General features: G+C 38.4%; 1 protein-coding gene across 3 annotated transcripts; it reads left to right on the top strand.

Moving 5' to 3' along the window:
• Window positions 1-30: 30 nt before the first annotated feature.
• On the top strand, window positions 31-23,187 carry wdr25 (WD repeat domain 25). Of its 3 annotated transcripts, none has more exons than XM_030718976.1 (7): window positions 31-247; window positions 778-1,502; window positions 8,309-8,456; window positions 17,879-18,009; window positions 19,407-19,577; window positions 20,178-20,318; window positions 22,376-23,187. In XM_030718976.1, the coding sequence occupies exons 2-7, from the start codon at window positions 792-794 to the stop codon at window positions 22,595-22,597; spliced, it is 1,524 nt and encodes a 507-aa protein (XP_030574836.1). In that variant the 5' UTR covers window positions 31-247; window positions 778-791; the 3' UTR covers window positions 22,598-23,187. The 3 variants fall into 3 exon arrangements, with proteins under 3 accessions (XP_030574836.1, XP_030574834.1, XP_030574835.1); XM_030718974.1 differs by having other exon boundaries at window positions 701-1,502; XM_030718975.1 differs by lacking the exon at window positions 31-247 and having other exon boundaries at window positions 278-1,502.
• Window positions 23,188-26,350: the final 3,163 nt, after the last annotated feature.

The following is a 26,350-nucleotide window of genomic DNA, read 5'->3' as shown; positions in this document are numbered from 1 at the left end:
AGTGCTTTTATTCTGAAACGCTACATTTACTCGAGTTGTTTTGAGGGATGTTAAACCCAAAGCGTGACTGTATTAATGTTCTGTAGCCGGATAAAGTGATTATTTCTCCACACTCCAAGTGCAGGAATTAATAACACAAATAATATCCACCGGGAAGCTTTTCTGTGTTCATAGTTTCTGACAGGCTTTCAAACAAAGAGGCAAACGACCATAGTTAGCTAATTTTGCTATACTTGGTTGGTGGAAGGTAAGAGTGGTACTTGACATTGAGATGTTGTTAACCCAAAATTCTTACGTCAAATCACGTCAATAAACAATATATACGAGGCCGCGACAGTAACAGCACTCTACCCTAAGGTGGAGCGTTAACAAAGCTACCTTTTACTCTCTGGTTTGGACGTGTTAATTAACGCAAAATGCTAACTGCTAGCTTTTAAAGAGCATCGCATCTAATTCTAAATCTCCCGAAACGTCCGTTTTTTTAAATGAATAAAATGGTCATAAGCTTGTTACCTTGACTAGATTCTCCCCGCATCCTTGGAATCATTGGCTGGTCCGTGGGGTATCTGTTAGACATATCCTGAAAAGCAAAACATTTTAAAATGCGTTGTTAAAATGCCAGGCAAAATTATTTTAAAGTCAAAGCTGCTCTTGCAGTTTTAAACGTTTCAGGAGTGATTAGTGTGTATGCCACCTTTAGGTGCGGTAATCCATGGAGCCACTAGATGTCACCGTTGGGCCTCTAATGAAACAACTCGTGCCTCTCAATCTTTTCAGATTTTCATGTGAAGATGTCTTCATTGGTAGACTATGAAGATTCAGAGTCAGATGATGACTCTTTGGATCAGAGAGCAGCAGGAGCAACAGATGCCCAAACAGTATCTTGTGGACAAAAGCAAGACAATAATAACTTAAAAGTAACACCTTGCCCTGGAAGTTTATCCTCTGACTGGAAAGTGTGGGAATATCAGAGAAATATGTCAGAAGGAAGCAGCTCTTCCCTCCGTCCTCCCTCCCAGCCACAGAGCTTTACTAACTCTAAGAGAAGATGTGGTGGTGCACCAGCAAAAGATTGTAGAGATACTGAAGCTTTGCTGAATTTGCCTGAAACTCAGAGGGAGATAGCATCCCCACAGGCTCTCCCATGCATGCCACAAGGTTTAGGCAATACTTCAAACTCAGCTAAGAGACAGCTAACTGTCCCATCTGGTGTCAGACCGTATATCTCTAAGAGGAAGAGACTTGCTACTTCAGAGACAGTGGAGCGAAAGCACCCAACAGATCAAGTCCTAGAGAATCAGGCCAGAGAAAGCCTGATTCTCTCAGATGTGTCAGCAAGACTGAAACCGTATCTTGCCCAAGAGCCCAGCGCGGCAGGAATACCCAGGAGACTTCTGATGAGCCTGGGAGGCCACCAGGGCCCAGTCAACACAGTGCAGTGGTGTCCTTTGCCCCATGTCAGTCATCTGCTGCTGTCTGCCTCCATAGACAAGACTTTCAAGGTAAAGACAGTTACATTTGCTTCAGAAATGATGTACAGCGATGATGCTGTGGGATGCAGGATTTAACACTTTTGTAGTGCTGTGGTTTAAATAATGTAGACCTGATTCATTATTTTCTTTTATTTAAACTGTCTCATACAATTAAATTAATCATTATATGTTTCCTCCTTATCTTTCTTTTATTAAATGGAATAAAATGTGTTATTTACTCTCAGGATGCTCAGGCCCAGTTATAGCTGACTGCTTCATAAACACCCCGATCAGTGACAACACAGAAATGAATGCAGGCTTCAGCATGACCAATGACCCAATGGCCCGGGGCCAGTGAAAAAGTATGTCGGGCTAGTTGATTGGCCAGCTGTGACGGTGTTTCCACTGATCGATTCACCTGTTAAGCAAACTGGCTGAAATGGACTCTTACTAACTAGCATTTTTTTTTCCCTTGCTGTCAGTATTTTTACATTTTAGTTTCTTTCAGCAAACAATGTGTGGATAGTTTAAATGTGAAGAAAGTAATCTGCTCCCAACCTCCTCCATGAGAGCTTTAAATTTGGCAGCAGCCAGTTACCTCTCTATTTCTAGCAGCAATACCTGCAGCATGCAGGTATTATTTTAAAGGTTTGGTTAGAGTTTTTTTTTTCTGATACAGATTTATAATAAAAAAATACAAGTCTACTAATAAATTATGCAATATTCTTATATAATCAGCTAGCAGTATATAAATTAATTCTTTTTTGTGGGACAGTAAAAATCTACAAGAGGCCATTAAATGTCTGATCTGAAGAAAAATGTTACATTAAACATTATAATATGTACCACCCGTGCAAAAGTAGTTGTTTAATCTGCCACAGGACACCCCCGAGGGCCCTGTGTCTGAACAAGAGAACTTTCCCAACGTGCCAAGTGAATCTGGGAGGTATAAGAGGACATTACCTGACATGTAGGGTAATTGGCAGAGATACAGTGTCTGCTCTACTGCCTCAATTTATAAATGTACAATGTACCACTTTCTTTAGCATCATATCTGTCACTGTCAGTTGAATATATGTCAGGGCCCATGGGACTTCCTGTCTCTCCTTCCCGATTTATCTCACTGTTTGTATTCTTCCTCCCCCTTCTTTTCTCTGTTTCACACCAGGAAAACAATCCCTTATTTCCCTATTGTAAAGGTCGTGCAATGCAGCTAAGTGCCTGCCGCTGACTAAATATTTCTATCCCGTCATGAAATCAAATACTCCCCCAATATCCGGTGAGAATTTTGAATAATTAATGATTTAAATATGAATGACTGTATTTGCATAATCATACAAGAGCAGTGGTGTGGTAGTCACTTCTTCTGGCACCTGGAAAGGGTTGTTTGGAACAGATGGTGGAGACTAACAGAGGAGGGGAGGAGAAGACCCGTTTGTTTGTATGCATCTCTTCTCTCAGGCTGTTTTACCAGGAGTTTTCTGTGAAACCAATAAATAGAGGAACATGAAGTTCTCACTAAGTCATTGTGCACACTTTGAGTTGCGAAATTTCAAGTTTATCTCATCATATAACACAGCGCTTTGTAAAATTGGCCTAGTATTTCATGATATTTCTTTCCATGTACTCAATTCAGGTGCTTAAGCAGCTATTTTTTTAAATAGTAATTTGATTATTTATGTAGAGCAGAAATATTTTTTTTCAACAGTTATCTGAACATTATATTATTTCATTTTAAATCATTTTAACAAATCAATGAAAAAGAATGAGCAATAAAACAGCCAATTAGCTGGTTCATTAGAAGGATTCATTATTCTCTGATATTTCTAAACCAAACAAGCAGTTAATGAATGAATGAAAATGTTCATGTTTTGCTTTATCTGTTCCTGCATGTAATGCACGCTCCCCTTCATTGTTATTCTAATATGCTTTTTTTTTTTTTGGAAAATACAATAATACAGATATCTGTAGATTTTTTTTATTCCATGGCAACAGAAAATAGTTTTGCAAAGCAGCAATACTTGAGCTTCTGCCCCCCTTTAAATAGGATTATTTTAGATTTCTCAATAATTATTTAACTGCCAATATTTAAGTGTTTTACATTTTTTTTCAGTACAACTGATGAAAATATAATAATCCAAATCTTCTAAATTTTGCTAAGTTCTGCCAAAAAAATCCATCAGTCAATGAATCTTTAAGGAAATGTTATCATTAGTATAAGTAACATAGTTTGAGTTAATAACAGTGACACTACTGATTACTTTCACCACTGATTGAGCTACATGCTACCTTAGTAAACTGAATATTTTGGGCTTTTAAACTAATGAGCAATCAACACAAGATTTCAGTTAAGAAAGTGGTTTTCAGGATAACCAGCAGCTATCTTTTAATTATTTCATGTTTGATCTGTTAATCATTTGGTTAGGGCTGTAATGATATCAGATTTTCCATTCATGATTATCATGGTCATAAAAACTCAATAATTATATTATTGCTGTATCTATAGAAAAACTGAAAAAAAGTAATTGCTATAATATTCACGCACAATCTGTACCTTTGTTTATTGTGCGTTGTCTTTTTGGCAAATGAAATTAAAAATGCAAGTAGTGAAAGCATCTGTAACCATGACTGTGCAAAAGTATACAAAAAGAACAATTACACAGTTATTGACAACATTATTGTGTGTGTATTTGTGATATAAAATTGACATTTCATTTTAGGTTAGCCCAGATTGACATTAAGGTCATGTTTACTGTAGCCATTTCAACAACACAGTTAATAGGATTTTACCTTGGTGTGCTCGCATTTACCACAAGACACATCCAACAACACAGACAGTGTGATACAAAACACGAATACATGCAACATATCAGCCTATAAAGGGGTGTACCTGTCTTTTAAATACATTTTAGTACAACAAGGTACAGTCCAGATTGCAGAAGGGAACAGTACATAATACAAGTTAAAAATGGCATATTTTTTCTAAAGACAACTTCCCATTTTTTTTTCCAAAAGAAACTTTTTTTTTTTGGCATTTGGGAAGTGTTAAATGCAAGAACAGTAACACTCTCCAGGGTGTCCTGGTGTTGAAAGTAACAGGCAGCGATGTGAAAATGACACACTGCTTATGTGGTGTCTAATTTCTTATTGTATATTATTGTTTACTTACTGACACACTGTTCAGGTATATCCATTATGGCTTTCAGTACTTTAACCACAGCTATTGTTTAGCAGTCTGTCTGGCTTAATACAGAAAAAGGACAAAATCAGTGATATTGTAACATTCTGCTGTCGGTACTCCGGTACCTTCACTAACATGCTCTGGGTTTCTGAATGTAAAACCACAGATCGGGGTCACCTGCTGCTGAGTCACATAGTGCGCAGAGGTCACCAACTTTCTGCAGAGTCAATCGCTACAGACCTCCAAACTTCCTGTGGCCTTCAGATTAGCTGATCAACAGTTCATAGAGCAGTTGCATCCAAGTCTTACATCACCAAGTGCAATGCAAAGCGGCAGATGCAGTAGTGTAAAGCACACTGCCTCAGGATTTTAGAGCAGTGATGTGTTCGCTGAAGTGCCAAATCATGCTTCTCCATCTGGCAATCTGATGGACTAGGCTGAGTTTGATGGTTGCCAGGAGAACGGTACTTGTCTGACTGCATTGTGCCAAGAGTAAATTTTGGTGGAAGGAGAATTATGATGTGAGGTTGTTTTTCAATGAAAAACAACCTCACAACCTTTACTTTCAGTGAAAAGAAGTCTTAATGCTTCAGAATACCAAGACATTTTGGAAAATTTAATGCTCCGAGCTTTGTGGGAACAGTTTGGGAATGGTCCCTTCCTGTTCCAGCATGACTGCAAACTAGGGCACAAAGCAAGGTCCATAAAGACATGGATGAGCGAGTTTGGTGTGTAAGAACTTGACTGACCTCAACCTGATTGAACACCTTTGGGAGAAATTAGAGCAGAGACTGTGAGCCAGGCCTTCTTGTCCAACGTCAGTGTCTGACCTCATAAATGCGTTTCTGGAAGAATGGTCAAAAATTCCCATAAACACACTCCTAACCCTGAGGAAAGCCTTCCCAGAAGAGTTGAAGCTGTTATAGCTGCAAAGGGTGGGCCGACATGATATTAAACCATATGGATTAAGAAAGGGATGTCACTCAAGTTCATATGTGTGTGAAGGCAGACGGACTTTTGGCAACATAGTGTATGTTGTTCAGTCCTGTCAGACTATTATTATTCTTCCAGCCAGTTTGGAGCTGATGTCACCATGGCTACGGCAGGTGTAAAGCAGCCGTTTTAAGTTGATAACACGAATACCAATTTAGTTTTAATTACCAAGACTCATTTAGGAAGCAGATTACCCCAATGAGTCATTTGCAGGGATTCGCTCTGCATGTCTGTTAAGTGGCCGGTGAAATTAAAGGGGATGCAAATAAACAAGCACTCATTTTCACCGATGCACAAGCTTGGTATTGGATTAATGCAACTGTGTGCAATGAATGGCTTTGTTATGCTGTATATCATTATTGCTGTCATTCACAGGAAGCAGCCTGGAGACAGAGCTCAAGCTGTGGCACTTTGTCAGACTTGTTATGTAGAAGTTTTTTTTCACAGGTTTCCATGCTACCTTCAGATGGCAGTGTTTACCTAAGTGGAAGATCATACAGAGAAGAGGCATATAGTGTTGCACAATGAAAAGAAATTATTCCTAACAGATGTATCGTGCCAATATTTAGCTTACTTCAATTAAAAATGTGCCCCTGTTTCTCTCTCTGTTACTTTTTTTCCCCGCCCTGGCGGCTTCTCAGGCATTCTGTTTGTCAAACTTCTGCCTGCTGGATTTATGTGTCGCTCTTCTCTGTCCATCTGTCTTCTTTGTCTCCTGTGGGAGCTGTGGTACAGTACTTCGCACAGTGTTTCATATGCTGTGTAGAGGAGTCATATTTAATAATGAAACACAGAGGGCTCTGCAAAACCTGTAGATCTTCAAAGTTTCTCTGTGGCTCTGGCAGTGTTAGGGAGCCCAAAAAATACTTTATCACTTGTGTAGTATCTCACCTCAGTGGGCACCAGACCAGACCACCCACTGGATTTCAAGCTGGGCTTCAATGAGAAGCTTTTTTCTTTCAGCATGTCTTGCAGAAAATCGTACTGTTATCAACTGGAACTCATATGAAAAACATTTTATAATAGTGGTTTTGCCAAGTGATCTTTTTGAAATCCAGCACTTTGACTGAACGCATCAGTCGGAACAGTGTGGGTAATTACTGCCTCCTTTATTTGCACGCCACATTTTCACCATGGTATCATATTTCAAACCTGCAAGGTGTCACAGTGTGTAGTCATGACTGCCATGAGAAACAGGAGGCAGGGAGTCTGGGAGCTTTTCTCTCCCGCTCTGTTTTTTATCAGAGTAAACTCTGACAATACAAAAGCATTAAAGCCATTACAGCCCACTGGGAATTGATTTATAGGCCCACTCAGAGGTAATTAGTTTGATTAATTAATTAAAAAGACTGTTTCTGTCTTTAAATCCTACAGACAGACCCGCTTTGTATAGATGTTTTTCTAGGTTTTCCAGCTTATCATTTCATTTTGTTACAATAGAACTGAGGTGAGAGTGGCTTAAATTAAATCTTTCTCAGGCTTGAGAAGGAGACACACAGAAAAGAGTTTCAGTGCCAAAGGACACATTAGATGTTTCTGTTAAGCAGCAGTATATTTTAGGTTTTTAAAATTCCTCAAGACCTGCAGGCTTTGATTTTCAGCAATCTGCCTTAAAACCTCATCCAAATCAGACAGATCGTTCCTTTTTTATTGCAAAAGTTAAAATGCATACAGTTTACATTTGAAGAAGAAAAGAAAAAAAAAGACTGCAAAAGCAGAAAATAAATAAAATAAACAGGCTTTTCAGTGGTATAAGATTCATTACCAATAAGCATTGTTAGAACAAAGAAATAATTGACCAAAGCACAAAGTTTAGAAAAGAGAAATAAAAAAGTGTGGTGTGCAATGATTTTGGATTATATTATTATTTTCCAATAACACTATTAATAACAGTTTTCACCTTCACTCTGTGTCCCATCCACAGTGATAAAATAAAGTCTTCTCTTTATTCCTATGAATATCCTTTTCTGAGTGCAGAGGTACATTTGAATACAAGTACATTTGAATTGTTTGGTATTAAATAGTTTTTTTATACCTTTAAATATGCACGGTTCCCCGTCATGGTAACAATGGTATTCAAGTATTTTACTTCCACATTATTGATTAAACTTAACATACTTAATAGATTTACCATAACATATAGCCTGGTTTTTGATTTCATAACTGATCTGGTTGATGATGAATCCAGCTGACTGTCAAAAAAAGCTCATGAATATGGAAAAGCAATTCTCTCTAGAATGATAAATTGACATGCAGTTAACTTAATGTCTATATAAAGTTTTCTTTGAATGTCAGTTAGATCCAGTAATCCAGAAACTTTCATCTTGATGTGGAGGAAAGTGTCGCATTTCTGCACCCTGTGATGTAATTCATTGTTTCTTGTGTCATCAGGCCATGTAAAAGGTGCAGGGGTCATGCCTAAGCACCTTTTGTTTTTCTTTTGAATATCACTGAAGTGACGATTCAAAGCAACCCCATAAGACTGAACACAATCTACTTATATAAAGAATTTGGACTCTCAGAATTTCATGCAGTCAATTCTTTGCTTTTGAATCTTTATTCCTAAACTGTCTTAAGCTTCAGTCAGTGAAAGAAGACTTTGTTACTGCAGTCTGGGCAAATTTGTGACTTTGGCTTGATGCAATGTGCCCACGTCTGGCAGGTGTGGGATGCAGCAGAGAGTGGGCGATGCCTCAGGGTTTACACCTGCCATTCGGGAGCTGTGCGTGATGCCTGTTGGACCCCCTGCGGGCGGCACCTTCTCACTGGCTCATTTGACAACACGGCTCTGATCACTGATGTGGAGACGGGTGAGCAGCAGCAGCATTTCTTTCTGTAGTCCTGAAGAACAAAATGTCAAATAACAAACCGCCAGATTTACTTTTTCAAGTATATCACTGTGAATTTGCCCCGAAGCAAACTCAAAATGAGTTATAATTTTGGATGTCCCCACACATAGAACAACTGTGGTCTGTATATTACATTTACTTAATTGACATTCAGGTTGAGCCTTTTTTGATTAAACATTTTTCTCCAACCACATTGCTGATGTTGTGGGACAACAAAATGCCTGTGCAATTTCACTTCATGCAAATTTATTGTTTCTCCAACTCAGATTTAAAGTCAGTGTAGTAATTTATGTGAGGAGTAAATTTAAATTGCCTCAGGCCCCCAGAATTTGTTATAAGCCCATTGTATGAATTGCAGGGCTGCTTCAGTTTCTTACTTTCTCTCTGTGTAGTCGTGACTCATATCTGCATTCCTCAAGCAAATACATAATATTGAACTGGTCAACGGTCCTATTGCAAAGATGTCTCCAAGCACAGGCAAGAAATGCTGCCTTCTTACCTTAGAAATCCAAAATAAAATAACAGGTGTTTCCTTTTAAGCCTGCCATATACCATATTCCACTTGGGGTTGGCCACTTGTGCACTCAGTTCAGGTCAGGTTATTAAGTTACACATTTGGGAATTTAACACAGAATTTGCAAGAATCATAAATTTCCTTCAGTTTGTTTGCTACAAACCTGAAAACCTGCAGTGGCACAACACTCGCTGGCCACTTCATTAGGTACATCTGTTCAACTGTTCATTAATGCACATACATAATCAGTCAATCACATGGCATCAACTCAGTACATTACAATTGCAATTACAACTCAGTACATTACATTACAACTCAGTATGGATGTGAACATGGTCAAGCTGACATGCTGAAGTTTATACTGGATGTGTTGGTCTGAGTATTTCAGAAACTGAGAATGGTCCAAAAAGGAAAATATCCAGTGAGAGGCAGTTCTCTGGGCGAAAATGCTTTGTTGATGCCAGAGGTCAGAGGAGAATAGCCAGACTGTTTCGAGCTGATAGGAAGGCAACAGTGGCTTAAATAACCACTCGTTACAACCAAGGGATGCCAAAGAGCATCTCTGAATGCAAAACATATGGAAACTTGAAGCAGAAGTGCTACAGCAGCAGAAGATCACACCAGGTGCCTCTACTGTCAACTAAGAACAGGAAACTGAAGCTACAATTTTTTTTTTTTTTACACAGGCTCAGACGGTAGAAGATTGAAAAACCATAGCCTGATCTAATGTTTCTTGATTTCTGCTACAACATTTGGATGGTAGGGTCAAAAAAAAATGAAAGCATGGTTCCATCCTGCCTTGTGTCAATGGTTCAGGCTGGTAGTGGTGGTGTAATGGTGTCAGGGATGTTTTCTGGCACACTTTGGGCCACTTTGTGCCAACTGAGCATTGCTGAAATGCCACAGCATACCTGAGTATTGTTGCTGAATGTGTGCATCCCTTTATAACCGCAGTATACCCATCTTCTGGCATGGCATGTTATCCAACAGGATAACATGCCATGTCACAAAGCTCAGATCATCTCAAATTGGTTACTTGAACATGACAATGAGCTCACTGTACTCAAATGGCCTCCACAGTCATGAGATGTCAATATGATCGAGCACCTTTGAGATGTGGTGGAATGGGAGGTTCACCAAAATCTCTGAGGAATGTTTCCAGCAACTCGTTAAATCTATGTCATGAAGAATTAGTGCAGTTCGGAAGACAAAAGGGATCCAACCAGCTACTAGCAAGGTGTATCTAATAAAATAGCCGGTGAGTGTAGACTGTTTCATTCAGAAAAGAGGCCTATCTTTTAAATTAAAATCTAAAATAGAACACCTCTCTCTCTCTCTTTTTTCCTTCCACTCTCTCTTTTTGTATTGCACATACTGGTTTCGCTCTTTAAAATCTTTTTTTTTTTTCCCCTACAGCAGTTAAAAGCCCACACTGACTCAAATCTATTGGCTCATTATGTTGGCCCTTTCCCTTGATAATATCAACCATTTTCAAGGCATTTACAAAAGATCAGTATTTTGGTTTGCTTTGGAAATGTTTTGTGTGTGTCTGACAAGCATGGCAGAAAAGATGACAGCGAGTCATCCAAACAGTCTGCCGCAGTAAGACTACCTGTTGAGCAGTAAGAAGAGTCACCATGAACAATCTTAAATTCCTTGTATCTTTCCAGAGAGAGAGAGCATTTCTTTGAAACCCCCATGGCATCTGCATCCCTAGGGTCAACACATGGCAATGATGACTTGCTGCCATTTTCACTTCCCCTCTAAGCTTGTCTGTCAATACTGTCAATAAAGCCTACGGATAATAGCTTGGGCAGCCCATTAAACACACAGACAGCTCCAGGAAAGGGATCAATAATGGCTACATCACCACAGGAGCAGCCACCATGACCTTATACTGGATCGTCCCTAACCAAAACCATAAACAGATACGTTTATATCTGTCATATGCAACCAATGCCTTGATTGGTGCTGTTATCAAGCTAATAGCTTTGCAGTAATGTCAGAATTCCACCCCCCTTCCACCCTCACGAATGAATCCTGCAGCGGCCTTTCAGTTTTTAAATTTTATTTTATTCTTCTTTTCATCCCTACAATTATTATTATTCATTTGAAAATTGAATAAACCCTGTTGATTTTGAGGATGAAGATCTGCGTGAGAGAGCAATAAGGCTGCATTCCTACTGCAGCGTGTGATGAAGAAAATTCAATTTAGTTGAATATTAATGTGGGAGTTGGGAATTCCAGACCAGTTTCTGCACTACAAATGTGGTGGAGCTCAGACCAAGTCACTAACACTTTAAAGCAAATCATATTCTAGCAGTGAAAAGAGCACAGGGAATAAGCTACATGCATATTTTCCCCTCATAATATTTTAAATAGACACCAACATAAATGGGGTTTGAGTTTCTCTTCATAGCATGAAATGCTTTTTCTGAAATATATGACACAATATATGACACCAAGCTTGCATCGTTATTCATATTTTTTTTTTTAGAATTATGAAGCCCCCCCCCCCCCCCATCCCCAATTCATGCAGCATATATATCAATACTAGATTGGGTGATGGGATACTCAGAAAGCTGAGTGTTTGCAGTGGCAGACTCTAATCATGATAAATGTGATCTTTATGCTCTTCACAGTAATGCAGATCCTCTTGGCTGTAACAAGGAAGGCAGTTGGAGCTTTTGTGTTCAATTGAGCTCTCTTTGCAGAGGTGTACTCGTCCTTGAATAAACAGCGAGAGTCTTCATGGACATCTGACTCATCATTTCACCACTGCATGCCTACCTCAATGCTGCACTAATCATTATGTTTACAAAGAAAAGTAATTTCCTATGCCCATGTGTTCAGAATAGCATGTGGGCCCATTTTTCCTTGCACATCTTTGCAGTTGTTTCTGTGTCCAATTTAATTTGTAGCACTGTATACCCACTCCCAGTGGGCCACAGGCAAGCTGTCACAGCTGAATAGCAATAGCTTAGGGTGAGAAAGATATGGGGAAGGAGAGTAGGTTAAGTGGCATAATGCTAAAAGAGAAACCGAGGAGAGGAATGCAAGATAAAGAAACCTTTTTAAAGTCAGAGAGGCTGAATAGTTGAATAAATTAATTAAATATGGATGGCATTAGTGTGAAGCTCCAGCTGTTGTCCACACTCTTAACGACTGTCTTCAGAAAAGCTGATCATGTGACGATGGTGATGGCAAATATGTCTCTACATTCTCCCACTGGTTGACGTGTCAGTTCATGCAGAAAAAAAGAAAAATTAGATCACAGAAAAACAGTAATACACAATATGTGTGTCTTGTATTGCCCTTCCAGCTCAGTTTATGTTTACAGTACCTTATTTGATGAACCCGGGTGAAAGCTTTAGCGACAGTTTGGTTGTGAGATGGAGTTTCTCATTAGTGCCAGTGACAGGCTTTATTTTTCGGACTAAAAATGAATCGCAAGTGCCAATAGTGCAAAGCTAAATTATTGAGTCACAGTGGGGATTGGAGTCTGGGAGGGTCATGCAACATAAAAGCTTTCTAGTTTTAAAAATACAACTTATATGCTTAAATTTCTTTGCCAACCATGCAATCCATGTAACCAACACTGTCATACTGGGTGCATTCGAAAAGACAGATAAATAAATAACTGTGCATTTTCATAAAAATGGGAAGAAAGAAAAGAACTAGATTTTTGTCAGTGGGCAGTAGGCACCGAAGTTAGCAAATACAGTCTTCTTTTACAGTCAATGCTGTCAGTTCTTTCATCATATATAAATAAATACAGAGACAACATTACAGTATAGAAAAAACATCTTTCATCATTCTTTGATACATTTTTATCCCACTGGAATATTTTCTTCAGCATTTTCAATTCATTAGACTTTATTTGCACGTTCCAAGAATTAACCGCCACTGTGTTACTGTATAATCACAAGAGCCTCAAGCATTGCGCACCAAGAGGCAATGAATGCAGCAGCACACACACAGTAGCATTTCCTCCAAATGCCACCAACACGCTCATTTGTATTTTGACCTACTTTAAAAGCTTCATTTTACAGTAGCAACCTGCTAGGTCAACACAGGCTTTATGCATTTTTTTTTTTTAAAGACGATAAAACAATAGAGCCTTCCTTCAAAAGGCAAATATAAAACCAACATCACAGCATTTCTAACTTACATTAATGCCCATGCACTAGTCAGGAAAAGTAAAGGCATTGTCAGCTGTGTATGAGCTTCCGTGGTGGTAGAATTCAGAAGCAGCCAACAAGAAGAGAGGAGCATTCCCAGTGATTTAGTGTGCCGTGTTTTGCAGTTGCTTAATACTTAATTTCTTTCTACTTTTCAGTTGAGCTGCATTCATGCCCCCCAGAAGTTCTGCCTTTAGCTACAGCATATAGTCCAGTTAGTTGTGTCATCAACATCTCCTGACATCTAAAAAAGGATAAGGCAAAGAAAGAGTATTAATTAAACACAGGATCACTGAAACATATCCAGATTCAAATAATCAAGGGAAAGATTGTCAAAATATTGCAGGATTTTAATCTAGTCTGCATTTGCATGTTGTTATTGAAGTAAAGGTTTATCACTGCCTCATAGTTGAGCTGAAATGTCTTTATTATTGCCTTTGCATCCTTGGCTTAACGGGAGGAGAACTGAAACAATTTTCTTGATTCAGAAGATGAGCTGAGGAACTGTACCGAGGCCCATTAAGAAAAATAAAGATTATTTTGAACTGAGAGTCATGTAAAGCTGCTGCAGTAGAGTCTAAGTATAAAAAACGTGGAGCTGAAAGTAAGTATAATAGGTCCACAGTCCACAGAGAACAGTTTTTGTTTTAAAAATAGGTTTAAATTGTGTATTTATAAATGCTTCATTTCATGGTGTAAACCTCCAGTACAATGATTACCTATGCAGTGGCACACTGTAGCTTGAAGCTGTCTTGGTCTATGAAACTTACCATGCAGTGTTGAAGGAAGTAAGATTATATTAATAATTTATGGTTCAATTATTTTAAGAGTTTGTTGCCTTTTCTATCAAGACTGAGGACATGCTCGAAGTAAAATAAGAAACCAGTCAAAAACACTGCTTATTAAGTCCATATCTAAAACATTTTTCGGATATGGCTTGTCAGACTGAGTAGTTTCTAACCTTTGCATATGTGCAAAGACAGCACCGGCTTCAGTGAGTCCCATAATGAGGCAGGCTCGTTCCTTCTCTCTGCTCTGAAGGGCTCATCCCTGCTATCCCAATCATCCCTAATGTCCCCTGCGCCAGTCATCCACTGTTTGTCAGCACTACAGCATGATCACAGTTCTTTCAGGACAACAAAATAAACTATTACAAGGGAGGGACAGATGACTGCTGTCCTCCCCGTATCTCCCCTCGCATGCGAGCTAATTAATCTTGCTTAATTAAAACATGATGAGGCCCTATTTATTATGAGGAGAATGTTTTTCTCATTGTCTTGCTAAACATGAGTTTAAATCTCGATGACAGATCTTCCTCCTATCTCTCTGGGTGAGCCAATTAAGCAGGAAGTGTGAGCCTGATGAAACTGCCTGTTAAAACTTTGGATCAAACCAGTGCAATCGTGAGTGAGTGAACTAGTCCCACATTAAAGGAAAGAAGGTCCATTTTTGGCGCAGTTTATTAGCTGTGACTCTTGGTGGGAATATTGTGGAACAAGTCTATAATGAAGTACGTTTTTGTTGTGGGCTAACTGCCTAAGACTGTTTTAGATGTGGCCTTTGTTGTTTGTTCGATGAATTAATGAGAAGCCATTGAGCCCTGAGGTGTTCCACTTTGCATAGCCTTTGACAGAGTTGCTGGCTCATAGTCTTGTTTCATCGTTTTCCCAGGAAACTAATTTTTGGTCGCACCCTGTCAGACTTAATTATATTTTAAGCCCCTCAGTGTTTTTGTTTTATGTTTAAGTATGACATTTTTTTAATTGAGTGAGATAAAGCAGCCTCTAGCCAAAACATTACTTTATAGTCGCGTTTCTTTTCTCTACCTCACATCTTTGTCAGTTTTATCTTTTTGTCTCGAGTGATGTTTAAATCCTCTCAGAGACTCGTGTATACAATGCTGCTGTCTGGAAATAGATAAAGCTATCACATACAAAAGTTGTGCAGTTTTGCACATTTTTGATCAGTAGAAGCTAGAAATACTTGTACTGATCAAGAGGGCAGGTCCTGGGCTGAAAATGAACAAATAATGCAACAAGAAATTAACAGCTTGCACTCTTTAGCACTCCAATCTCCATTTAATAATTTCATGAAAAAAAAGTGTGATATCTTGAGCATTATTACTGCTCTTCATCAGACACAAGTGGTGCTGATGCTGCAGTCACATGTTTGGGTCACATGGGCAGAGTCTAGACACAGCAAAAGAATGCATTATAAATAAATGTTCCCGGCCAGGCTGCATATAAAAGACAAAATCTTCACATCTAAAAGATGAAAACAATGCAGAAGTGCCTTGAAGCTGGATTCTTTCTAATGGTCAGTGGTTAGAAGAAGTCTGACTTTATGGAAGTCTGTGAGAAAATGATTCCCCTGCTCACTTGATTTATGACCTCAGTAAGCACTTTCCTATTTAGTTTAGGGTCTCAATCGATAGGTTTAAATCCTGTTTAATACAACATGATGCTCATGTTGTAAATTATGGTCTCATTCAGAGTAAACAATAAAGGAGGGTATGATTCAGGCTTCTATATGAGTGTGTAGTGTCCTCAGTTTCCCCTTTCAGTCCCCAGGTTGCAAATGTATATATAAAAATATAAGTAAGTATACAAGTATAAGTGCAAAATGCTGATCTTGAGGTTTCCAAGCAGGAACCCACAAATAGGGGGCATTTTATTTACATAAAAATATATGGAATCTACACATCTCTATGTAGAAGTATATACACGGAGCGGCATCCATATCTAAAATGAAAGTAGATACATTGCATTGTGTCATTGATGGTGGAGGGAGACAGGAAATGGGGGAAGATATGCAGGCAAACTGGCGACAGGCTGGGACTCAAACCCACGCCGCCCGCACCACAATGCGGCATATATATATATATATATATATATATGGTCGCCTGCTCCACCACTGAGCCATCTGGGTGCCCAGCATGTGTAATTTTAACAGTGTGAAGTGACAGTTATTGGGATGCCCCTAACCAACATCAGGCTTATCATCACCTCTGTGTGCCTTTATTCTCATATACTTAAAAGTTTTTTTAATTAATTTTTGATTCTAGTTGTCATTTCTTTCTTTTTACTAAAAGTGTTATATTTATACAGTGTAGCCTTTTTGACCTCATGATAAAATAACTCAAATCAAAAACACTATGTTTGAACTGTCACCCAGTTCAAACATAGTGTGACAGCCTGTCAAAGTAAAGGCTAAATAAATGGAATTTCAGTACGATTTTTCAATTCCATGTCCACACTCTAAAAATGAATGGTGTTTATGTAGTGCTGTGGACGCTTCACGTCACATCCAGTTGTAGCACACAATTCAGCTCATGCTGCGCTCAGGGCATATTGGCATGTATCTATCTCTTTCAAAATGACAGACAGTGTACCCTTACACCCACTACAGAATGTGATACTATAAGAATAGATTGATTGCACATACCCGACAGCCCAGAGCTGTTTGGTGTGTGCAGATCCAGCGCCCATCCTATTGAACGGTAAGATGTGTGTGGCTTTTTGTTTCTGTTCACATTTTAAATAAGAGCTCATGGTGCAACTTAACTCAGTTAATATTTTGATCTATTGACAGTTCATTGACAGATTTGGGTGGTTTTTTACCATAATACATTTTCTATTAAGTGCTTAATGGTGATGTGGCAAAAGATATACTTGCCAAAGTCAGGAGAATCACTCTCCATGCTCTTGTGTGAGTTTGTATTAAATGGGCCCCTGCTTCTGACCTGAGCTGATCCTTTACTTCTCCATCATTTCCATGTCTTTCATGAGCTTCAGAAGGTGCAGCAAGTTGCATCTAACTTACATTTAGATTTACTTTATCTTTTATTTGTGTGCTTCTTTTCAAGTCACTCTAATTATCAGCAAAGGCGATGGTACGGTTTAATTACACACAGTGTTTAATGTTCACAAATCTAATGAGGGTTTCACAAGGAGAACGGGATCCTCGATATGTGCTCAATTAATAAACCAAAGAGAAGTTTCAGGAAATTTAGCATCTGCATGGTAATGCAGTTAAAATTTATGTTGTGTTTAGTTTGGCCTTGACAGCCGAGGAAGAATGAATATGCAGTCTAGCTTCTCAGCCATTATAAATTGCAGCCATTTACCTTAATTCATTGTTTGATATTCTGAATCCATTCTTTTTGGATATACTGCATAAAAAAAAACAGTCTATTTACTCTGTTTGTCTTGGGAACATCACTGTGCTGTTATTATTCCTCATATTGAGTGTAACCCCCCCCCCCCCCCCCCCCCCCCCCCCCCCCCTTTTTTTTAAACATGGACCCAAAACTTATTTGCATTTTATACCAGATTAATAATTAGTGATTAATCTGTCATTCATCTTCTCAGTTTATCAGTGGATCTTCATGTCTGTGACATTTTAATGATAATTAATCAATTAAGCAATTTGAAGTTTCTTGCGTCTTTTGTAAATATGGTAGAAGCAGTAAACTTGAACAACAATAATATTATAACAATGATGTTTGTTTCAGTTAAAAATAAATATAATTTACAATCAATCTCAACTGATAATTCTGCATTCACTTATTAGCAACACAATGTTCCAAATTGCTCATTTGAAAGAATGTAAAAATTTATTATTTTGATGGAGAATTTGGTCTTGTGTTTTTTTTAATTGTTCTTTCTCCAATTTCTTTTGGTCTGTAGGGCAGCCGGCAGTGAAAGTGGACAACGAATTTAAGGTGATGTGTGTGGTCGTGCATCCCAGCAATCCGGAGGTTTTCCTGTGCGGAGGTTACAGTTCAATGGTCAAGGCCTGGGACTCTCGCAGCTGCAAGGTGAAATTTATTACCTTGCTTACAGTAGATTGATCATTTTAATTGTCTGTAGTTTATCAGCAGCTGTTCGACCTTTATAAATCTAAGGCAGTATGCTTAAAACACATGCTCCTTGTTCACTACTGCTACACACTCGATTTCACATGAGTACAAACACAGCAGTCTACATTTCGTTTTATGCAATGGCTCTCTAGATACTACTTTAGCATGCATAGGAACAATACAGGTTATATCACTAATTGTTCAAGACAAATTTTAATTTGAGCCAGGCTGCATAAATTGCTCCTGTGAAGCTGCAACCTAATACTGCTGTTAAGCTTAATGGACTGTTTCATATGATAATCCTGTTCACTTCCTCAGAAACTGAATGCTCACATGTAATTTTTCCTCGTGGTGAACCGAATCGTTCCCCTGCATGGTTAGACTTAATGCAGTGAAGACGTCTGCACTAGCAGGTGTTAATATGAGCCGCAGATAGAATGGAGAGCAATCCTCAGAAAATATGTTGTTAATGCTGTAGTGTCATGGCTGCCTGTCAGTCTTAACCCTTAGCTGTCCTACTCAGGGTAAAAGGACTTCATTGGATAATCGGATATACAAATAGAGTCAAGAGGCAGAAAGGATTCATGAGATTGATCTGCTGTGTTATGTTACAGCCCACTGAAATGGCAAGAATTAAAAGGTTAAAGTTAGAGGGTTAATTTCGCCATGCCGAAGAGCTGGTCATTGATTTTTGTAAAACAGAAAACTATATTGTTATTCTAGAATATAAGGCATGGCTGCTGTCATGCTTAGTTTCACAATTTACAGTTTATTTACTTGGGTTTTTTTTTAAAGATTTAATGAAGTAAATGCATGTATGTTTGGCAAATATATAGAGCTAATTCCAAGTAGTAAATGGTTCAGTCATTTTGAGATCATAAAAAGTTACACATCTTATAATTTCTTTAAACTAAAGGACTTTTATTATTTTATTTGACCACCAGCTCAAAACTAACATGTTTTACTTTAGAGGAAATCATCAGCTTCTCAAATATGAGCTGAGGAAGCTAGGAATAGAGGAACTTATCCAGATGTTTTATAAATCACATTTTGTATGTCTGTTTATGTAATTGATCAATAAATCAATACTGTGTTGTATATAGGCTGTTGCTTTAGAGCAGACTGAAATCACAACATATATGTTCTACATTGTTGCGCACTCTGTCATCATTTGACAGTATGTCTTTATAGCCAAGGACACATGGAGTCGTTATCTTGCCTTCCCGTGTTAAGAGCAGAGGTGCAGATGTTCCCCTCCTTGTTTATTACTCTTCTTGGTCGAGTGCTTCTGTGGGTCACCTGTGTGTGTGTGTGTGTTTGTGTGTGTGTGTGTGTGTGTGTGTGTGTGTTTCCAGGTGGTGAAAGTTTACAAAGCAGGGATCCAGCAGACCTTGGACATCCTCTTTCTGGGAGGTGGTGCGACTTTTATAACAAGCTCTGACTGTGTGAGCAGAGACTCTGCAGACCGCACCCTTATCGCCTGGGACTACCAGACCACAGCCAAAGTCTCCAACCAGATCTACCATGTAAGATATCTGTGTGTGGAAAAGGAAAAAAAAAAATAGCCCTAATCACACGAGGTTCTGGCTGGTATATGATGTTAAATTAATAAGCTAGAGACTTCTTTTTTATTTTAAAAGGCAAATTACATTTAAGGTACTTTGTCATAATTGGGTTAACCTTCCGGTGTGAAACTGGTTGTTAATGAGGCATATGAAACTGGCATATTTTGACAGTTACATAGTGCTGGAGGAAGTTTGTGCTTTACTGAGCTGACTATTTAAAAAATGTGTTTTTAATAACCTTTCTGGGGTTTTTTTGTACTGGATAAATTCTCTGAATATTATTTTTTCAGCATTTCATGAACATATACAGAAGAGTAAGTCACTGGAGTCCTATGTATTCTCCATGCTTCTTGGACTAGATCAGAAAGGATGAACCAAATAATAAGGACTTACACCATATATACACAGTGGACTGATCACACCTTTACACCTCTGTACAGACTTTTTTTTTTAAATAATAAACTAGTTTGCACAAAGCTAAGTTTATGGTAAGTGAGAACAAGAAATGGTCAAATCTGGAATTAATTTTCCTTCTCATTCTTCCACTCATTTGGCCACCAGGAGCGTTACACGTGCCCAAGCCTGACTCTCCACCCGCTGGAGGATTCCTTTGTTGCCCAGACCAATGGGAACTATATGGCAGTGTTTTCCTCCCAGCCGCCGTATAGAATGAACAAAAGGCGGCGATTTGAAGGACACAAGGTCAGTATTAACTCTGGGGTGGGGGTTATGCAGGCGTAATCCATACTGAATAGCACTGCAGTCAGATATCCACAGACAGACACACACACACAAAACTTCAACAACATCCCACATAGCATTTATTGTAACCTACATTCTTTATTGTCTTCAGTAAGATCCATTGCAGCTTTTCATCCCCCCAAATAAACAGAAACGATTCTATATTTCCACTGAGGGAGGCAGCAGGAGAAGCATATGGCTGCAGATTATAAATACCACTGAAAAATGCAGAGCTGATAGAGTGGCATTTGTACAGTTGTTTACAATAATTGACAGAAAACAAATTGCTATTGCACATTCCACGTCCATTTTTGCCTTTTCCTTTCTGGTGCAGCAACAAAGAAGAAATATGACGTGGCAGAAAAGACCTAGACATTTAGTTTCAGAAGCATTTTGTATTTTATTACTATATACTGTAATGAGGCAAACATTACAGTGTGCATCAAGTCAACACATCAGGGTATCACAAAACCTTTGCGTTATTGTGATTATGGCTGAAAGCATGGGTAATTAGTCACGTTTATATGATGACTAAAAGACATATTTCTTATAGACTGACCCGCTGAAGGACTGATGAGCTTACAGTATGCCACGGCGAGCGTCTGTCTGTCCATCTGTCCATCCACAGTTCATAAGAATCACTGCTACTCTTACAGTATTGGTCAGAATTTAATCAACCTTACACACAATGATCACCTAATGGGTCTCCGCTCAAATGACGCCCAAGTTCAAGGTCATATTTGTCATTTTACAGGCATTAACCTGAGAATTCTTAGGGGTTCTTAAGACATTGTTCTCACAATTCTGAATATGATCTTTGAATACTGACTTTGAGCTTAGAATTCTCAATGTGTTGGTAGAATTCTGACTTTGTTCTCACAGTTCTATATCTTTGTCATTTAGAAAACTGGTTGTGTCATCGCAATTCTCATTTTGACCTCTGAATTCTTAGTTTAATTTTAGAACCCTAACTTTCATTGAAGTTTTATGCTTAAAATGTTTACTGTCTCATTAGAATTCTCAATGAATTGGTAGAATTCTTAGTTTGTTCTGACAATTCTTAATTTGATCTTTCTTTAATACTAGCTTTGATATTAGAATTCTCAGTGTGCTGCTAGAATTAAGACATTATTCTCACAATTCTGAATATGATCTTTGAATACTGGCTTTGACCTTAGAATTCTCAATGTGTTGGTAGAATTCTGACTTTGTTCTCACAGTTCTATATCTTTGTCATTTAGAAAACTGGTTGTGTCATCACAATTCTCATTTTAACCTCTGAATTCTTAGTTTAAATTTAGAACCCTAACTTTCATTGAAGTTTTATGCTTAAAATGTTTACTGTCTCATTAGAATTCTCAATGTGTTGGTAGAATTCTTAGTTTGTTCTGACAATTTGTAATTTGATCTTTTTTTAATACTAGCTTTGATATTAGAATTCTCAGTGTGCTGCTAGAATTAATACAAAGTGACAACTCAGAGTGAGTTGGCAAAAAAAAAAAAAAAAGAGTGAGTTGGCATACATACAGACTCACAGACTCACATTTCATTCAGAATTTAAACAAAAAATCTGCTAAGTATAAGTAAGAAGATGTGTCCAACTTAAAGTTAAAATGTCAGAATGTTTTTCCACTTCCTTCTGTAATCCTTTGCAGGTGTTCAGTCCATCATAAACGAGACTGATGGGTTGCAGGTACACTCAGTATTTGTAAGTTTAAATCAGCAATATGCAGTAATGTCACCATCGGGGGGGGGGGGGGGGGGGGGGGGGGGGTGTCTGCACTCCAGCATCTAATTGCTGTCAGACTATCTGTCCATTTTTTTTTCCCCAGAGAGTCACCCCAGTTATTTGTGACAGGAAAATGTATGTAAGTAAAGGAGGGGGTAGAGCTGCTCTCTGATTTCCCTGTCACAAATGCTTTTTGTTCTGAATGTTGAAGCACCACAATTCTGATCACGTCACTAAAATCTCTTCTGATCCAGTATAAATGGCTTGTAACATCATAGTTTTGTTCTAGGTGGAGGGATATGCGATAAAGTGTGGCTTTTCTCTGGATGGGACTGTCCTGGCCTCAGGGAGCTCCACCGGCTCTGCTCACTTCTACGACTACCACACAGCTTGCATGGTGCACACGCTCCATGCCCATAGCCAGCCCTGCCTTTGTGTGTCTCAGCATCCCATCCTACCTACAACTGTGGCTACCTGCGACTGGGCTGGTGAGATTAAGGTCTGGCACTGACAACCGAGTATGGACAAAGATACTCTAGACTTAAAAAGTATCAGGTTAGCCATGAGATGGAAGACTGTATTAAACTGAAAAGTCATGTGTGCATTTATCTTCAAGACTATAGTTTTCATAATCTCTCGGTATAAGATAAGAAGAACTTGGAAAAAAATGCTGAAAGTCAGCAAATCTATTATCTACTGATTCCTTTGGAAAACATTTTTTACACCAAGTATCTTGCAAAGCTTTCATATTGTCATAAAAAACTGACTTGATTTCTGTCGCTTTGTGTAAATCACACGTTAAGCCTTTTATTCATATTTGTCCCATCTTTTCACATCCTGTAATCTTGGTGGTTGAGATGAAATCAGTTAAAGTTACACTGTATGAGATCAAAGAAAGCTTCTTTACAGTTAACAGTTCAAAGAGTGAACTATTGTTGTGGGTGTTATCTCAAGTGGTAGGCGGTGGGAAAGTAGTCTAGATGCATATATGCCCACAAAAACATAACCCCAGTGCTTTTATAGTCCTGCCTTCCACTCCAAATACAGCAAGGGATTTCAACATCACCATATTCTTCAAGATTTTTTTTCAAAATAAAAATAAAAACATCTCTCTGGGTGTTTTTTAATCAGAAGTGTTTTTCATTCCACATTCTGCATACACATCACTTTTCCCTTTTCTTCTCTCTGGCTCTGATATGACATTTCCTTTCACACTTCATCAAAGAGAGACAACCAGAGGACTAAAAAAATATGCCATCTTCTGTCAAAGCATTGCAAAGTTCTCCCAGAATCCTGCCAGTCAACAACAGAGCATTGAAGCGCAGATGCTTGTGATCTTTATTCAGTATATATAGTAGAAACATCCTTAAAATACACTCTTTTGTGGAGCATTAAGGGAAAATCTAATGGACAAATAGTTTTCCCTGTTTTGCGACCCTATGGTTATTCATACTTTAGTTAATAACAGTGATAGGGACGCTGTAGTTGTCTTTAAAAGACCACTAAATGATTTTAAAGCTTTTTTATAATCTGCATGCTTTATAATGTGCAAAATTGCCAGTCTGTAGTAGCCCTTGTGTGTTTATTTGTTGTCTAGAAAGTCAGGTACTGAAGATTATTGCTGTCGAACCACACAAATCACACTATACTACACTCCACCATAATAATAATAAACAAGCAAAAATGATTTAAACTTAAAAATTCATAAAGAACAATATAGCATCCTCAACTGCACTAAAGATTAAAAAGTTAAATGTGGATTATTAAACATTAGGTCTCTCTCATCTAAGTCCCTGTTAGTAAATGATTTAGTAATTGATCAACAAATTGAATTATTCTGCCTTAGAGAAACCTGGTTACAGCAGGATGAATATGTTAGTTTAAATGAATCGGCACCTCCGAGTCATACTAACTGTCAGAGTCATTGAAGCACAGGTTGGGGAAGATGAGTGGCAGCAATCTTTCATTCCAGCTTATTAATTAACCAAAGACCTAGACAGAGTTCAAATTTATTTGAAAACCTGACTCTTAGCCTTGTACACCCTAATTAGAAAACTCAAAAACCTGTCATCCACCTGGCCCTTACTCACAGTTTCTGTCTGATTTCTCAGACTTTTTTCTGATTTAGTGCTCAGTTCAGATAAAATAATTATAGTGGGTGATTTTAACATCCATGTAGATGCTGAAAATGACAGCCTCAACACTGCATTTAATCTATTAACAGATTCACTTGGCTTTTCTCAAAATGTAAATGAGCCCACCCAGCACTTTAATTACACACTGGATCTTGTTCTGACATATGGTATAGAAAGTGAACATTTAACAGTATTCCCTAAAAACCTTCTTGTGTGTGATCATTTTTTAATAACATTTAAATTTAGAATAATGGATTAAACAGCAGTGGGAAATAAATTTCATTACAGTAGATGTCTTTCTGAAAGTGCTGTAACTACGCTTAAAGATATATCTTCTTCAATGCCATGGGACACCACAGTGCAGAACAGCTACCTAAACTCTACTCTCACAGAGGTTGATTATATTGTTAATAGTGTTGCATCCTCACTGTGTACGACTCTGGATATTGTGGCTTCTCTGAAAGTGAAAGCCTTAAATCATACTGGCTGGCTTCTCTTCAGTGGCTCCCTTTAAATCCAAAATCGAATCTAAATCCTTCTCCACACATACAAGGTCTTGAATAATCAAACCTCATAGTAACAAATCCCCCCAATAGAGCACTTTGCTTTCAGACTGCTGGCTTACTTGCGGTTCCTCGGGTATTTAAAAGTAGAATGGGAGGCAGAGTATTCAGCTTTCAGGACCCTCTTCTGTGGAACCAGCTCCCAGTCTGGATTCAAGAGAGAGACACCCTTACTTTTAAGATTAGGCTTAAAACTTTCCTTTTTGATTAAGCTTATAGTTAGGGCTGGATCAGGTGACCCTGATCCCTCCCTTAGTTAAGCTGCAATAGGCCTAGGCTGCTAGGGGTTCCCATGATGTAGTGTTTCTTCTTCATTCACCTCTTTTCACTCTCTGTGTTTATACACCACTCTGCATTTAATCATTAGTTATTATTAATCTCTGGCTCTCTTCCACAGCATGTCTTTTGTCCTGTCTCCCTCTCCTCACCCCCAACCGGTCACGGCAGATGACTGCCCCTCCTTGATCTTGGTTCTGCTGGAGGTTTCTTCCTGTTAAAAGGGAGTTTTTCCTTCCCACTTTCTTCCCACTGCTTGCTTATAGTAGGTCGTCTGATTGTTGGCCTTTAATTGTGTTAATGTAGGGTCTTTATCTTGCAAATGCCTTGAGGCACTATATAAATAAACTGAAAATCAATTGAATTGAATTCAATGGAACTGTCGAAAAACACAAGGTGGAGCGTTGATGATTTGAGCTTGTTTTGCAGCCACAGGACCTGAGCACCTTGCAATGGGTTGATCATGAAGTCTTCTGTATTCCAACGTATTCTGAAGTCAAATGTGAAACCATCTGCCTAGCTGTCAGACAGATGACAGATGGGCCATTCAACAGGATGATCCTAAACACACCAGCACATCTACAACAGAAGAACTGAATAAAGAAAAGAATCAAGGTGTTGCAATGGCCCAGTCAAAGTCCAGACCTCTATTTGATTGAAATGCTGCGGTGTTATATCAAGTTATTGCTGCTGAAAGAGATTTTACAAACTAACCTTTATGATTAAGCTGGTTGTTGTAAAAACTTAAAATGGTTCCCTACTGTGAACCACCAGAAGGTAATCAAATAAATTATGTAAAAAACATATGCCTTGAAGTCTGTGATGAATTTCCCAACACTCATCTTTATTAAGTAAATAAACATACAGCAAAAAATATAGAATCATGCATCAGACAGACAACGTGACATTTAGAGAACTGGCCTGTTATTCCTGGAACAGGGCTGGAGGTAGGCCAGGTCAGAACCCCTTCAGCCTCATCATTCAGGGTCAAAATATTCTATAAATATAACAACAACATAAACTAGATAAAAAGTATTCATATTGTAACAATTTTGTATGAAGTATCTCTTTTTCTACATTGTTTCCACAACAAAAATACCATTTATATTCTCAATCCTCTGTACAATGGTTAAATGTAATTCCAAACCATTTTCATTGCTAATGCCTATACAGCCTACCAAATAAGAGTCAGCAAATGTCTGTGACCTGTGTGATACAGTTTTAGGTTCACAAATATGGCAATGCCAGAATATTTTAAACAGCCTTAAGCCAGTTTTGACATGTGCAGGA

This window comes from Archocentrus centrarchus, chromosome 22 (assembly GCF_007364275.1).
Source record: "Archocentrus centrarchus isolate MPI-CPG fArcCen1 chromosome 22, fArcCen1, whole genome shotgun sequence".
NCBI lineage: Eukaryota > Metazoa > Chordata > Actinopteri > Cichliformes > Cichlidae > Archocentrus > Archocentrus centrarchus.
Note: the sequence above shows the minus strand (reverse complement) of the source record. Positions and strands in the feature narration are given on the sequence as shown.

Bases quoted from the DNA above. Each gene is read 5' to 3' on its own strand.
- wdr25 (XM_030718976.1), top strand. From the start codon at position 792: ATGTCTTCATTGGTAGACTATGAAGATTCAGAGTCAGATGATGACTCT. The intron at 18,010-19,406 runs GTGAAATTTATT...GTGTGTTTCCAG, and splicing joins GGGACTCTCGCAGCTGCAAG to GTGGTGAAAGTTTACAAAGC. The intron at 20,319-22,375 runs GTCAGTATTAAC...GTTTTGTTCTAG, and splicing joins GGCGATTTGAAGGACACAAG to GTGGAGGGATATGCGATAAA.